Below are 17,840 nucleotides of genomic sequence, written 5' to 3' on the forward strand. Positions count from 1 at the left end.
TGTCTTGTAATGTAAGATATATGATATTTAAAAAAAACACCAGATGAAAAAAAAAGCTATCCGATACACATCCACTTGGAGCGACAACAATTTGTCCATTTTTCGATGAGAATATTATACAATTTCCGTCAACCATTGTCATTATTGTCATAGATCGTTCCACGACCATACTATCTTTGATCCCAACGATGATGTGACACAGCACTCAACGTGGACGACATCCACGTGTGCCAAACCGTGAGAGCTAACTGGATAGGAAGGTCGGTAATAGATAATATAATGTATTTTAGATAAGAGTACTCATTATTCTAAACACAGGCCAAAACTTATGTTAAGTCACAATATATATAAATGCCACAATATATAATCGCTACTTTTCAAAAACTACAAAACGTACATAATTGTATGAACTTGAAATTTGAAATATAATGGCTCCAATAATGATATAGATATGCAATAAAAAGGATCTTCCAAAATTGAAATTTTAAATAGGTTTCCAAACAAGGATTTAAATCTCAATTCACGATGAAAATCTGTTTGTTTAAATAAATGGTTGTTATAGGTTATATAGTCTACAGATTATATTAATATATAAAATAAAAACGCAATTTTTTTAAAATATTTAATGTGATCATCACATATTATATTACCTAGTTAAAATACATTTAAATCATTACCTTACGAGTTGTTTCTATCAAATTAATTTAAATTTTGTACATAACATTAGGAATTGGAAATTGGAAATAGATACAATATGACCTGTGTAAAAGTGTGGTTCAAAATAATACTCAAACTGATTAAAATAGTAAAATTAAATAACAAGCAAGAAAAACAGTTTGTTGGGAATATACAAACTCTAGGGTTTAAGAGTTTGGAAGCTTCTCGTGATGAGAGAATATTACTAAATCTATAGAATATGTGTTTATAGTAGATAACTGTGGAAATGTTATTTTTTTTTTTACAATATAAAAAATAATTTGTTTCATAATATCTTTATTTGGTATACATATCATGCAAATATCATTATTTTGGTACACCATTTAAGTGTGTGTACGACGTGTGATGCGACAATATTCCGGTTCGGCATAAAATCATTTTCTTTCATTTGCCAAACATTGACCACACGACGCTCACCAAATATTATATCTATATTATTTGCCTTTAATTATCCGCAAAGTGTGATAAATATTAGCCGCCAAGATAAACGGGATGTAATGGAAAAGTGTGAAAAATATATATAACACAAAATTCCTTCACGATAGTGATAGGTCCAAGACGTGACGTGCCAGTATTTTCGATATATTATTTTATAGTGGGTAGAATGGAGGTGAGAGATACTTCAGCGGTGTAGCAATGACAAGAAAAAGAGCTATTTCGAAAAAAAATTACTAGCACACTTTACACGCATACTCTTGATGATAATAATGTGATGTATTAAATAATAAATATATCTCTGTCACAGCGTCCGTAATTTACTGCACGGAATTACCAGATGGGACACTTAGCCTAAAAGATTACAGGACTGCTTTTAGACGCTCGAGTTTTAAATTCTTATGAGAGAAAGATTCGCTACACCTGTTGGCTAACCGAGCTAATATGGTATATGAAGATAATTCCCATTATTCGCATTCCAGCGCATCTAAATAAAAAAAATTAACAAGTTTTGACTGTTGTATAATAAAACGCGTTAAGTCATTTTCACATTTCAGATTAAAGTGAGTGGTCTATTAATTTGGGCAGTCACCTCTATATTTTATTATGAATTTTATTGTTAGTGTTTTTAGTGTTTTCTAGATATTTAATCTAATTTACTTGTTGCTTAAAAGAGTAGAAGTCTACTTTTAGTGTTTCTTTTTATGAGTTGGTCACACATATCTAGTCAACATACTAAGTATTTAATTTTATTTTCGTTGATAAAAGGCCCATTCCGCGACTAAGCTCTAATTTAACTTGTTAATGATATCAGCTGGTTTTTGGAATATTCTAACATTATGTTACCTACATAAGCACTGTATTGTTATCAATTCATGATTAACTGGTATATCTGATTACTTTTTAAAGAGCCAGACTTATAGGAGATAATAGATCTATCCATGTCCAATGACCAGTTATAACGATTATTGACTATTAAAATATACAATTATAACTCACAATCTACCGATGAATGACATTTTATGATAATAATATATGCTTGTGCGTGTGTTTCCGGCAGTCGACGTTCGACATGGCCTACGAAATCGGGGCGGAGCTCAACATTAGGAACGTGCAAAATTTGACACCACTCACACTGGCCGCAAAACTGGCTCGGATCCAAATGTTCTTTCACATACTCAAAATCGAACGGGAAATTTATTGGCAAATCGGTAAAACCAACTATAATCGCTTCTTGCACGGACCACAGCACCCGCGTATTACATTACACAAATATATATTTATCTATATAATACATACACATCCACGCGTAGTTAAATAATAATTTATACATATATATATATATATACACGTTATGTGTGTAAATACAGGCGATATAGAAAACTCTGGCCAAACTACACAAATACACATTATTATATTATTATATGTACACTTTTACTGTGCTACGAAAAATGAGAATTCCTACTTAATAACTAAAAATCACTTTTTATGTATTAATTTAAAACTATAACAAATCTATAGTTTGTGCCAATTGAATAATTATCTATATTTGTCTTATAACATAAAAAATAATTTTTAAATTTAAAATAATATTCTGTTTATGCATGATATAATAATATAAGTATTTCCACAAAATACTACTTCCAAATAAAACGATGATATTTTAATACAGTCAATTTTTTTTATTTTATAAATAAATTATCATCTCAGAGACTTAAAACTAACACCGGTTATTTGAATATGTTAAATAATATTAATATATAGGAAGATTTTTAAAATAATTTTCAACAAATATAAAACATTTTGTTTGAGATGTTAATTATATAAATAAAATATTATGTACTTATTATCCTAACAAGTAAAGCAAGAAGTATTCATAACTAAAAAATGCATATATGACTTGTGGCCCTGTATTCTTGAAGATTTAATTTTGTACAATATTTTGTAACCCGGCGCAATATATAGGCAAAATAGGTACATTTCTGTGTAGAATATTTCTGACTTGAATTATAACTACTTATAGCAGAACAATGCTACTGTTCGTGTAATATTTATTACATACTAATTTTAAACTTCTTTGTTTTGAAATATTTATACTATTCTAATTTTAAACGGCTAAGATTTGTAAGAAATCAATCAAGTAAAATACGGAAATTCTGAACTATGGCCCTCTGGCCGGCTAATTGAAGTCATGGATTACCATTTCGTTTGCATATATATATATATATTTTACATTTATTATTGTTCAATTGTAGTATACTGTATTGAACTGAAGAGTCGTACGTGTGTATTTAAAATTTAAAATTACATTACATTAGACCAAAATATAAAAATATAAAATTTAATCGAAATTCGCATTTTGCACCAGCAAAATAATTTTTAAAATACACTGAATTAAATTACTTACGTGTAAGACTTGATTATTATTGTTTTATAATTTATTCATATATGTTATGTCACGTTAAAATATTAAAATAACTTCTTAAGTGTTCATATATGGTATATTATGTTTTAAATGGCATCCAAAGGTGTTCATTATTACTGAACGGGAGAATACCATCAACATTCAATGTGTCAACAGTAACGGTGAACCTGAATAATATATTTATATTTACATAAGTTATTTGCAAATTTGAATGTTTGATGCTTCCTTGTGATTTACTAATAATGAGATAATACAACGGCATACGTTATGTTTAGGCAGTATAACTTGTGCTGCGTACCCCCTGACCCAAATTGACACCATCGACAACGACACGGGGCAGATCAGCAGAAACTCAGCACTCAACTTGGTCGTATTTGGCGTGAGTCAATAGACTACACATATTTTATATATTATATCAAATAATAAATATTTTTAATATTAATATTAAGACAATTAGGAAAAGTCACGGCGTAGCGTTGTAATCACTTATTACATATAATCATATTTTGATTATTATGTTTAAATAATACTCTACAAAATAACTTAATGTCTAAATAATATATCATATTAATATATGCAACCACACCACATCAAAAACATTAACATGTTGATTGTGTTTTATAGGAAAGTCCAGAACACTTGGAGATGATGGACGGTGTGTTGGTGGATCTGCTAAATGCTAAATGGAACGCTTTCGTGAAATTCCGGTAAGCCGCCAGTGCGAGGACCTTCTAACCTAGTATATAAAATAATAAATCATGGACAAAAGTATTACGGTCACGTTTTATACGTCGTAGAACAAACAAAACGTGATTCGTGTTTACGTACTATTATTATTATTATTATTATTTTAATAATAATGTGTGTCACCTGTGTTGGCGAAAGAAACGGTCACAAATAATTTAAGCAAAGGATCGGCTTGAAAACCTACTGAAATTTATTTTCCCCAGCGGCGTTCATGTAGGTACTTGTGTGCACACTACATGACGTGTATTACAGTTTATAATATATATTATACGATAAACAGTATGTGTACGTGCAATTGCGTCATGCAGATTTAGATTGAGAAACTATATCCTAAAATTCTCACGACGCACACTTCGGGTTTAGAAACGTCCAAACTGACAAATGTGACCTGATACAACCAGAGTTTTGATCCAAGGTTTCGTGATATTATAAAAATATATTAATTACGGTATAATATGACTTATGATATTTCAGATGAGTTCAAAGAAATAATATATTATTATGCAGCTACAATAAAAATGTATAATAACGTATATTTCATGTGACTATAGTGGTGCAGGTACCCAGCATTTTTCAATGGAGGGAGGGGACTAAACAAAGCAAATCAAAATTTGATATCCATTATTTTATACTAGGTCGTTATTACTTATTAGTTATTACTGTATCCTGTGACCGTAATTACCTCTACAAATATTTGATAAGACGTTTTTGATTTTTTTTTCGTTTTGATACTACCTATCGTTTTCAAAAATATAACGGTTTGTACTTTGTCTTTTATTATATAACAATAATGTTTAATAACATATGATAGAAGGAGCTGAAGCTCGTTTATCTCCTATCCCTTGGATTATACTGCACTATATGTGACAATGTTTCTAATTACTTATTATGATAATAATATTTATACGATCCTATATAATACTAATTCATTTAATATAAATAAAATAATGTAAAAAGTAAAAATAGCTTTATCAATAGGTATATCTACATTCTACAATAATATGTAATCGACGAGAACAAACGTCAAATAATTATTTTTTAAATGTACGCCATATTTCTTGTAGTTATGCATTTATTCACATTATAATTTTTGAAATTGTAAAGTATACCTGTACTATAATATCTAACAATACTTACATTTTAAATCTTTTACTATAATGATGATAAATTTCCTTTTTTGAGAACCACTTTTTTACTATACACACATAGGATGTAAGGTGATTTTCATAAAACAATAATATGATGTACCATATAATACCAATAAATCAAAATTTGAATATCTAATTTTTTTAAGTTTATTTAGTTTTGTGTAATATACGTATGACTATAGAATGAGAAGATAATATGGAGGCTATAACAATCTGAATTTTTTAATTTATATAATTCTATATGAGTTATAAACATTTTCTTGAGTATAACATGCGCACTTGACTAAGTAAGAAATACATCTATTTTATAAAATCATCATAAAGATTAATATTATACGTATATTAATATATACGTTTTAATAACTTAAAAAAAACTATTTGTTCAAATGTCGATTTAGATACATCAACATTTTCAAAAAAATAACAACAAAATAGGTAGGTTTCTTTGAAAAAATAGTTTTACGTTATTGCAGGACACTTCTTTAATGGCGTAAAAAAATAAAGTTTTAAAATAAAGTCTTTAAGGCTATCCGTTTAATTAATATAATATTAACACAACTAATTCTATGGATAAGAAAATGTATACTGTTGATCTTTGTGTTTAAAACCTGCTGCAGTTCCATATTATTTTCGAAACGTATGCGTTCGCACTATTATTTTGTTTCGGAGAATTTTTATCGATCGATCTAACGCCGTCTCTCCTCGCACGAGAGGATATAATATATCGTATATTTAAGTGAACATGGTAATGTAGTCATTATAATATAAACGTTTTCTCGCCGTCGTTCCCTCGGCCGATTCGAAAGTTTCATTAAAGTTCCGGGCTGCTGTAGTAAAACCGGAACTCGTGAGTTTGGTTTTTTTTTTTTAAATTCCGGTTCTTTAAAACTATGCACATTCGGATGATAAATGTAGGAACGTGCTCGCCATTCCAACCGAACTGACCAACTTGCGATTCGTCGCGGCCGTTAGATTACAACCGTGCGGTACACGCATCATATAATAATAGGCGTTGCTCCAAACAGCGGTATACGCTTATTTTATTCAGACGCAAAGCTGATTGCTCGTAAGCAGTCGTTTGAAACGATTACCAGACCTGGTATAATTAAATATATTGTGGTATGCGTTTAATGTACGTCGTATGTATATACAAATATTAAATCATTGTTGTAGAATACACGGTCGATCGCTAATAACTTTCAAAATTATTATAATATTATTCGAATTCTCATTTGTCGGTGTGCGAGCGTACGCAATATCATCGTGCTGATTGAATAACATTCAATACAGACGTTTACATTACATCTGCGCATTCAAATGTAAAGCCAAAGAAGATATTTTGCAAGTCCGAACGTGGGAGGAGATCGTGTAAATAATGGTTGCCCTAATGCAAGCCTCTCGTGCGCATCAATAATATATAATATTCATTTATACTCGGACATCATCATCTCCACGCTATATAGTAAGTTATCATCGATCATATATCTCGTTGAAAAAAGCTACGTTTTTAACCGCTTAGTCTTCTAAGAAGAAAATTCGGTCACGGAACCCTCAGTAGTTTATGTAAACATATTATACAGGTACGTTGCATGTATGTAAGTATACCTAATACAAAATATGTTAACTCGTGCACGTCTTCGTATTGTTCGTTTTTATCGCGTGTCGTCGGTGTGACAGACAGGCGAGTCCCGTGAGCCATATAAATCAATGAAAATAATAAGATAACAAAAAAAAATAAAATAAAAACATGTAATATAAATATTCAACGTCTCTCAGCGATATAGCTTCGGGACCATATTTTCACACACTGCCCCCCTACACACACACACATACACACAAAATCATCCCAATTCACAGCGGCTATTTCAGCGGGATTTCAAATGCCAACTACAATGCGTTCCTGCAAAACACGAGTGTCTTGTATACAAATATAAATATATACATATAACCTACTATGAATTACGCATATATATAGGTACGTGGATAAATGCGTTGAGTGTATAATATTTTTATGGGTAGACCTTTATTAAAATTGATAAGCAAAATAACAGTGCGTCGATTGCACAGGATTGGCATAAAATGAGTGTAAATTACCTGTCCATAGTTGTCGACGCACAGTGTGGCACGCGATGATTATATATATAATATTATTATCTACGTTTGCGTGTTGCATGTTCGAATTGGCGAAGTGATATTACAAGACGAACTGTGTCTTAATTGTTCAACTAAATTATTTGTATATTACCTGAACCGAATACTGATTAGAATACCACGGATTGCGCGTCCGCAATGATTGTTAAATCGAAATTCGAGGTAGGGTCTTTGTTTCGTTTACTCTGCGCGCACTGTTTAGGTTTAGTTATCTCTTAATGGTCCGTTTTTTAGTTAGAAATCTAAATATTTTGAGCATTTTGTTGCATATAAGAAATTATGATTTTAAATATAATATTTAAAGTTTCCATATTAGTTATTAATATATTTTGAATAACATCAAAAATACAATATTTATAGATATATGACTTACGTCTGATAATTGAATTTTGTACAATTTTAATTTCAAACACTCATAATAGATTAGTGTAGCTCTATAGTAAGCTTTTTTGAAATTCCACTTAAAACAAATTCTGAAAAACTTTGTATAAAATTAAAAAAAAATATTTTGATTTTTAGCTATAAACATATTTTTTAAACTTAAATTTTTTTAGAAATTCGAAATTTCTTAACGGTTTTTTGATTAAATTATGTGAAACCTTATATTATGACTTTGAAAAAAACTGTTATCACAATATTAATGAAAATAAATATTCTGAGTGACTATAAATAGCTAAAAAGAAATAATTATTAAAAAATTATATCATGTCTAGAACCTAGAAGTAGGTAATTGGTGAAAATCGAAATAATGAAAGTGTTTGTCGATAGTGACTGACGAACGTGAATTAAAATCGATATTCTCATTTAGGTTCTATAGGCAATTCATCTTGTTCGCGTTTTACTTTTCAATATCCATGGTATGTTTCGTGCTGCGTCCCGGACCACCGCCCACCGGTCATAAGCCGCCATTAATCAACTACACTTCCACGTCGACCACGGTGGCCACCACGCCATTTGACTTCGTGGACAACGAATCCATGTTGCCCGACAACGTCATATACGACGAGATGATGATCGGTGGTGGTGGTCCGACCGAATTCGACACGGGGATAACCACGGAAATGGCGATGGTCAACGAGAACGCCAATGCCAATAACGGTAGCAATATCAGGACGCCACTGATCTACGATGACGGTGGTGTGAGTGTTGGGAGTGGGACCGTAAGCTTGCACGGAAAGAGTTCGGGTTCGGACAGGGGCAAACACAGGAGCACGTGGAATCCGGCCAACCATACGTTCAAGACCAACTACACGTACAACTACAACAAAGTAGGCGGCACACGCGACACCATATTATCATTATAATAATACACATTGCGATAAGTCATGATCACGTTACTTGGCACGTCGGAATGTATAGAATAGTTAATGCATGTTGATATAGGGTATACTTTAATATATTATTGTACATTTTGACAGTAAAAATATCCAATTCCTCCTGCCGATGGGGGGGATATCTCTCCCCCGAGGAATTAAACAAAGAAATCGTGAGAAGATAAAATAGGTTTTTGGGATTGGAATAATATATATACATTTCAAATTCTCGTGAAAAGTCACCATCAAAATAATATAAATATGTATAGATTTGTTGAGACATTTTGCACATATATTATCGTCGTTCAATCTTAAAACTTAAAAGTACTGGATTTTTAGTTTGAGGTCTTCACAGTATATAAAGAAAAAATGTTTAACACGCTTACTGTATACAAGTACCGTATTATGTGAAATTGTCAGGAAACGATTTTGATGAAATCGGCATTTTAAGTTTTCTAAAAGTATACATAATATATGTATAGAAAAAAGTACTTTTTTTATTATAAAATACTAAATTAAAAAGTATCTACCTATAATAAATATTTATTTGCCAATTGAATATTCATTTATTTTTTATTATTTATTTTATATTGACAATATATATATATATATTAGATACTTATGATTGCATTAATCAACTATTTATTTGACTGAAAAATTCTCAGAATATATTATTTTTTTTTTATTTGAATTAAGCTTTGGCAACTATGGCCATTGGCAACAATGGGTTTAACTCTACATTTCTCAGAATATAATACATAGTCATATTATTATCAAACAGCATTTAATTAACATGTGTGTATATATTTTGTACTGTAAATGGTATCTACCGTTGAGTTAAATTTACGGGAGATAAATGTTATGCAAAATAATGGAAGCAATGATACATTAGCATCACATGCGTGTGAAGTTATTGCATAATTATTTCAATTTATATATTATGTTAATTGGGATCTAGGAAATTCGAGCACCTACTTACCTACAATAAGATATGCGGCTGCATACGAAGTGAGTTTCAATGAATCCTTTAAAAACAAATTGAGTCGAGAGGTTTTTTATTTTGGTAAATACCTAAAGTATACCTACTAATTGAGTCCCGTGCAATTTAAATTACAATACTAACCGAGTCCCATCAAACTTTGTGAGAAAAACATTTTTTTGTGGTTTCACTGTAATTTATTTTTCATTCCCCAGCTATAGACTCAATTGGAATATTTTTGTTTCATACAATATGTGCTATCAATTAGTACATATAAGTATTAAGTTTTTCATATTTCTTCGTTCAAGTTTGGTACTTTAAAAAAATGTATGCATTAAATCACATTGGCTGGTTTGAATATACTTTGATTAAAAATTAAACGAGCCATGTATAATTTATGAAATATTTTGTTTTTTGGTATAAAATAAATTATAAAAGTAGCATTATAATAATTCGTTTAAATAATAACCGTATTTAAAACTGTGTTAGCAGAATACTGCGCTCCAAATGAAGATTAAATAACAGTAGGATTTATTTAACCTATTTTTCTTATACAAATTAATTCACTATGTCCGGAAATTCGAATGAGTTAGATAATATAAAACTATCACGATATATCAATATTTTTATATTTATCCCTTTTAACATTCTCTTTATTATTGTTGTTTAGAAAATAAGTAATTTCAGTTGTACAACGACATAGCTGCAGTTGACATTAAATTGTTTTTGCTATTTACTTTTATCATAACATATTAAAACAACAATAAAAAAAAATGTAAGAAAGCGTGTAACTCATGTGAGATAAAATCCAATGTTGTACTTATGTATTGAACTTAAAATATAAGAATACAGAATTTATTTGAATTAGTTCCCGAAAATTCGAATCGTTGAAATTAGAGTGTATAAAATAAATTATGTTAACTTCAATAAAAATGTATACTAAACCCTTAAAAACTATATGTAAACGTAAAGTAACATTAAATTAATAGGATAAAAATTAATGGAAAAAATGATGAATTATTATAAAATTATATAAAAAAATAATTATAATTATAAAAATATATTTTGATAAACATTATTTTAGCTTAAGGTTTAAAAAATATTAATTTAGTATTTTACTCTTCCCAATTTTAAAATAATCAATCATCTATATATATTATTTCGTCATCGACAGCCAACAATCAACAATTTAAAGACGATTTGTCAAACAGTATTATGATTATCAATTTCGTATAATTTATTTCAAATCGCTTGAATGTTTCTTTTATCTATTATATTTATAAGGCTTTACAAGATACAACATTTAATTTTACATAACTTGATTTTTAAATTATAATTTATAAACGAGTGTGAAGGTGAACTTATATTAATTTTGTCAACAGTCGAGAAAATTTTGGTGGAACAAGCGTCAAAAGGTGTGCAGATTAATGGTTGTGCACTCGACTGACGATTTAATCAGAATGGGATCGGAAGTGGGAATGTTTGTAGGAGCCTTCCTCTATCTACTAGCCGCCGTCAGGGAAGCTGGTTTTTTGGGCACGCAGATGTTCATTGAAAACTTGGTCAGTAAACAGATATTATTTATGCTTAAAATCATTAACTTAATAACTACATTAGATTAATTGTAATTACCTACTAATTAATATTGTGCCTTCATGTTAAGTATCATCCTAATTACACCCGTGGTAACTGATAACTGATAACTGATTACTGATAACCATAAATGAAAAAACCCAAGTTTTTAGAAGGAGGCCGCATCCCCTATAAATGTAATTGAAAAATGTGCCATACAAATCCAAATTTAAACTTTCATCAATTATGCATAACTTATAATCAATACCTTTATCCCTATTTTATATCTAAACGGAGTAAAATACACAGCTGCAGACAAACACATGAATTTGATTAAACAATATAAAATCACATCATTCTCTCACCACTTTCGCGAAAAAAACAACAATTTTTATTATTCATGTATTTATAACCTGTCCAGAATACCCATCGTAAAAACAAAATTAAAGTTATTTTTCAATTATATTTATTTATATTTTATTTAAAAATATATATATGTTTACTTGGTAAGTACTTACTTAATTTATGAGGACTTTGCCAAGTTTTAATCGGCTTAAGCTTTTAACTTAAACTCGTTTAGCATGATAACTGATAAGTATACTTTCCCTTGATCTTATATTGCGAGTTTAGTCACGAGATATCCTGTCGACATTATACCTATACAAATTACTAGTAGGTATATCTAAAATTGTTGTTGTTGCTACACATATTCGAGTGGTGTCGTGGCGATGGCAAGACAACAACAACAGTGTTATACAAAACTGTGGAATCTATTGAAACTGATTAAAATATTATTCCGGTATGGTTGTTAGTTGTTAAACACTTCAAAAGTCATACGCTAAAAGTTAAAGTAATTTTTCCATAAATTACCTCGACTCTAATATTTTGGTGGATAAGATTTATTATTATTTGTTTCGAATAAATGTTTGGTATCCATATCGATTACAACAATACAATTATATACCTAAGAACATTTTTTCTTTAAGCAGTAACCTATTAAAGTTAACGCTATATTATATAAGTAACCAACAAAGTCATCAACAATACACAAGCTTTCTGTTAATACAAATAATTTGTGTTAATAATTTGCTTACTTTCAATATTATTTTTCTTTTGTTATAGACGTTTAACATAATTAGTGAAGTGAAAAACGATTACGAACTTTTAACAGTTAACATAAGTTTCTTTAGTTACTAACTTTACTTAACAATATTATTATGCAACTTATTTACGTCTGTGAAGTTAATATTTTTAAAAAATTCAACTTAACTACTTGACATAAAACATCTGATTGGCTCATTCTTATCGATCTGTAAAACACAATACATTATGTTACACTAAGTACATATTAATTACCTAAATAATAACGTAATATTATATACAAATCAACTTGTTTGAGTGAAAATAATTTACCATTGATAAGAAAAATAAACATTGAGTTAACATAGTTTTGAGGAAAAATTAAATTAAACCTATCCATTACCTAAGTTATAAAGATTGAAAATCGTTTTTCCTTTAAATTTTAATGAAAAACATTGAAACTTAATTTTATTTTTAAATCTTAAAAAAAATTTAACTGAAAATACTTTATATCATAAATGTGTGCATCCACACAGGCCATAGCACCGGCAAGAGTGATGTTTCTGTTCTCGTGCCTCCTCATGATGACCATACCACCGCTAAGAATGATGTGCTACGACAAAGCCGAAGACATAATAGCCGTAATTATCATGTTGACCACTTGTCCGTACTTTTTGTTCTTCTGCAGGTAAAAAACCATATATATTAGATTGTAAGAAGATAATGGGCTTATATGCAAATACAAATCTTTTTTTTTAAGTACTAGAAACGTTTAAGCTAGGAAAAAAGTTAAAAAATCATGTTTGAGCTCCAACAATTTTTTTAGGCGTTTTTATCGTTGCGTCATATTTTTATGGTCAATGTTGACTTAATATTTTAGTGATATTTTAATACTGTTTTGCTCAACTCACAGGTTAAATCTTAAGTCAACTAAATTAAAACAGTTAAGGTACCTAATCAAAAAACAGCATTAGGATTTTAGGAAATCTAAAAATCTAATTTAAAATTGATTAATTTTATAATAAATAATGCATTTAAATAACGTACTTGCGTCTATGCTACATTGATGAATTTCTAAAAAAAATTATTCTCGATTAGCTACGATCTAAAAATTGTATTCTAATATTTGCGTTAAATTTGAATCTATTCTTAACTATTATTTACCTTTAGAATCTATCAATGTCAGATTTTTTCTGACGTTCAAATTCGTTTCTGGCTTTTTAATGTGTGCCTAATTCACTAACACATATAATATCATAGACACACGTGACATCCTACGATCGATAATACATAATTATTCATAATCATATTAATTTTGATCAATAAACCATATTTAATTAATTTATAATAAGTGACTACGATACATTTAACGGACGTTTCTCGCCAACAGGGGTTTCAAAACTGTTGGGCCGTTCGTGGTGATGATCTATAGGATGGTGATGGGAGACTTGCTGAGGTTCGTTTCCATTTACATGGTGTTTGTGATGGGATTTTCGCAAGGTGAGAATATTATCATTACTAAATTGTTTGCGTAGGTATACCAGTGTTTAAATTGTGAGAAGTACGACACACTTTATGTACTTGTATAGTACGAAATTTTAAGCGTGTAATACAACATTTAAAATTGTATAATGCCTGAAGTGACAACTAACTGTATTTTTATACTGTTTTTTCTTCATTTAATTTTTGATTGATCTAATAGTCTAATATAATCTAATAAATAATATTACGTTTTTACGTTTTAACAAATATAAAATAAACACTTCACAAGACGTGTCCAAGAGCCAACAATGGCAGTGGCTGATGCCACTAATCCCCGGATGGTCAACCACTTTGGTTCTTAGTGGCAAATCCTACTCACGAATATATGGACTAAACGTATCAACTGTAAACCCTACAATAGCGGTTAGTGATCATGATTGCCGGTCTCAAACTCAAAACAAAAATCTTATCATAATACCTATTACCAAAATTTTTATATATTATCCATAGTTTGTAAATTAAATATTATACACACTTTATGGAAAATGATTTAACCATAGGTATAGGTTAGGTTAGGTAGATTTTCAAGCTTGATTATTATACCTTGATTGATGTACCTAGTATGTGTACCTGTTCTTTAGATAAAGCAAAACAGAAATTAACTATTCCATATTTATATGTACTTATATAGATTAAATACACTTTAAAAGTGTGGAGGCAAAGCCCCTCCCATAACGCTAAGTTTTATATAAAGTATATACGTAATACAGAAAATATCTATTTTAGCCGCTGCTGGTAGGTGCGTATCCATACGATGACACAGTAGGTTATCATTATTAAAATTTATAAGCACTTAGATTGCAATAGCGTAGTTAAATGTGGGGGGGGAGCTATAGGATGTTGTAGAACCTTCCAAAACCTCCACGACTTTGTTTATTTTTCTATAGTATTATATTTAATAAAATGGTGAAAAATAATTTGTACTACAATATATAGCCATTATGATATAAATACATTTTGAAAATATAAATTAGTATTGACAATTAATATAATTATATAGGTAGTACATTTTATTTTGTCAATTATAAATTACGGTTGTTGATTCATAACCCTCACTCTAACTCACAACTTATAAATTACTGACTATGTGATATCTCACATATTTACCTACGTCCTACAGTTTGAAAAGTATATTCCTAAACATCTTAGTATCTTTGTCACTGAGCCTGCACAGCTGCAGCACACCCCAACCGACCCCCAACCCTTGAGTTGATGTCCAATGGTACTTCCAGAATTGCTGATCGGATTAATATCTCCAGAGCTATAGTCGACCACCCAATTATATTCTTATATTTTAATCCAGAAATCAAGATTACCGGAAACTCGAATAAAATGGTTGTAGTTAGTACTAGACACTATAGTTACCTTCAACTTGTAATATCGTATATTCGTATTTTATGTACGAATCATAAAATATAAATCATATCAAAATTAATTATTTAAACTGCAGTTGTGTTTAATATAAATGGGTCGCTGTGAATTGCGGCCCGGGCATATTTTGCACGTCATACGTAAATTGCGGCCTGCAGAGTATAATTTTTATTGCCTACCCAAATATTTTTTATCAATAATATTAAAATCAGTATTTTCTTCTCATTTTCCAGACTTAGGGCTGTGGAGCTGTCAGTATAATTGTATCAGTATTGGTATGATTAAGAATATTGGTTTTGCTGTTTTTTTTTTTGTTTTTAATTAAAAAATATTTTATTAGCAATTAGTAATAATGTGTTATTAAATAAGGTCTTCGATCAAATGCACACTGACTGCTAGTAATATATTATATAAGTGAACATATTATTATTATCTAAATCGATCATTCAAAGATTAATAGTTATCTTTAAATTGTACAACCGATCGGAAATCGGAATATCCCAAGCCGCAATTTACGTACATTTCAAATATACCCGGGACGCAATTTACGTATATTTTAAAAGTACATTGGCCGCAATTTACGTAGTATATAACTATGACCTTTTTTGGGGGACGCAATTTACCGACTCCGATATAAATAATACTACAACAATTAACAATTTATACTTACCACCTATAACCAAACGCTAAACTGACACTAAGCTAGTGATATTGCTATGATAAAGTGACTTCATAAGGTGAAGTGAGATGTAAGGCACGTGTATATCGTAACCATTTCAATTTGATGGATTTAGGTTCAAAGGTCCTCGAAATAATAAATACATTTTTTGGTCGGAAAATGGTAATGTTGATAATGGTTGAGGGTCACTTTGGCGGAAAACGGTGACGCGCACGCAAAAGATCCTTTTGATAAAAAATAAGTGTGCGCGAACGGGTCACGTTTCGGGAATATGTGCGCAAACGGAATGCTTACAATCGCTCCGACCGGAAAAGGCATAAAAAGTATATTATATAGTAGCTATGTATACAAAAACGTTTGATTTCACAGCTTATTACGTGATTTTCCTGTCTTATGACAATCCGCTGACGCCAGAGGGAATTGACGACTCCGTGCTGAACCCGATGCCCACGCCGACCGAGTCCATCATGGCGATGTTTCTCATGTCCGTCAACACGTTCACAGATTACTACACGGCGTTCGACAAGACCAGTCACACGTTGGTCGCAAAGGTACGTTACGCAGTTTTGGATTTTTTTTCTCAATCCCTCCGAACGTGTTTAACTATTATTGTATCTACTAATAATCCTTAAAGTATAACTTACTTGAGTATTTTATTTTATTTTTCAAACGATCATAATGCTCTGCAACGTCAGTGATTAATTTAAACGTCTGAGTTAATGTCTACTGTCTAGATACATTCTTAAGATTTTGAAGGAAAAAATATTCATTTTGTGATTTTGGTTTACAATTAAATAATATTATTATGATTTATGACACTGTAAACCTAAACCAACAGCCTCTAACCCTGTGTATTATTAATAAAGTACAAAAATAGAGGTTTTTCAAAAAATTCAAAAGCTCACTGTTTTTAGTTTTTTACTAACAATTAATATTAAATGTGGAAATGATATGATCAATATTTTAAAATGCTTTACACCTACGAATCTTGAATTTTTCATAAAATGTTTATAGTTGTTGGAATAATAAATTTAAGATATTAAAATAACCACCACGCGAGTTTCCATATCCCTATTAAACCTAACTAATTTAGTTGATGAATCAAAACTCAAAATACAAATATATTATGGCGATATTTCTAAATATCTAGATTTGGTTTTTGTTACAACTTATGAATGATGTGTACACTGCATAGGCATGCGAATTGGTGAGGGGGCACTGCTCCCCCGTGGCCCGTGTTTTTTTTTTAAATTAATGTAAATTTAATTTTAATTTTACGTTTATATATTATTTATAATTTACATAATATTCATCCAAAAATTTAAAAATTTGCAGTCACATTGAAAATAGTTTATTATAATTATAAAATTGTTTATTTAGAGGCGTTGTGATAACTGTGATGTGATTGTGAACAAGTAGTACATTTTTACGGTAAACTTAACCGTGATTACTAACAAATTGTAAATTAATCCTTTAAAAATTCCCGAGAATCTTTGATTCAGGCATTTTTATGTGCCCTTCCCTCACCCCCCACTGCGGACAAAGACTGTGCACTGTACACTATGTATAGCTGTAACTCACAAAGTCGCAAGTGTATAATATTATGCACGACTAAATAAATATGTATGATCACAACTTTGTGATACGCATACCACCCTTACTTCGGCAAACTCTCCACTTC

The 17,840-nt window shown here is 30.1% G+C and overlaps 1 protein-coding gene across 2 annotated transcripts in view; it reads left to right on the forward strand.

Annotated features, from left to right (window-relative positions):
• nan (transient receptor potential cation channel subfamily V member nanchung) overlaps positions 1–17,840 on the forward strand; it is a 52,833-nt gene that overhangs the window by 24,543 nt on the left and 10,450 nt on the right. For both annotated transcript variants that reach the window (XR_016190491.1, XM_089220893.1), the window contains exons 7-14: positions 2,213–2,363; positions 3,853–3,956; positions 4,202–4,284; positions 8,432–8,891; positions 11,298–11,477; positions 13,104–13,255; positions 13,958–14,067; positions 16,529–16,710. Coding sequence is in view for 1 of the 2 variants with exons in the window: in XM_089220893.1 (XP_089077019.1) it covers positions 2,213–2,363; positions 3,853–3,956; positions 4,202–4,284; positions 8,432–8,891; positions 11,298–11,477; positions 13,104–13,255; positions 13,958–14,067; positions 16,529–16,710 (1,422 nt within the window). In the remaining variant the exon portion in view is untranslated. The remainder of the gene's footprint in view (positions 1–2,212; positions 2,364–3,852; positions 3,957–4,201; positions 4,285–8,431; positions 8,892–11,297; positions 11,478–13,103; positions 13,256–13,957; positions 14,068–16,528; positions 16,711–17,840) is intronic.

Source organism: Diuraphis noxia, unplaced genomic scaffold (assembly GCF_037042655.1).
Source record: "Diuraphis noxia isolate RWA-SAM2 unplaced genomic scaffold, SU_Dnox_SAM2 contig0002, whole genome shotgun sequence".
Lineage (NCBI taxonomy): Eukaryota > Metazoa > Arthropoda > Insecta > Hemiptera > Aphididae > Diuraphis > Diuraphis noxia.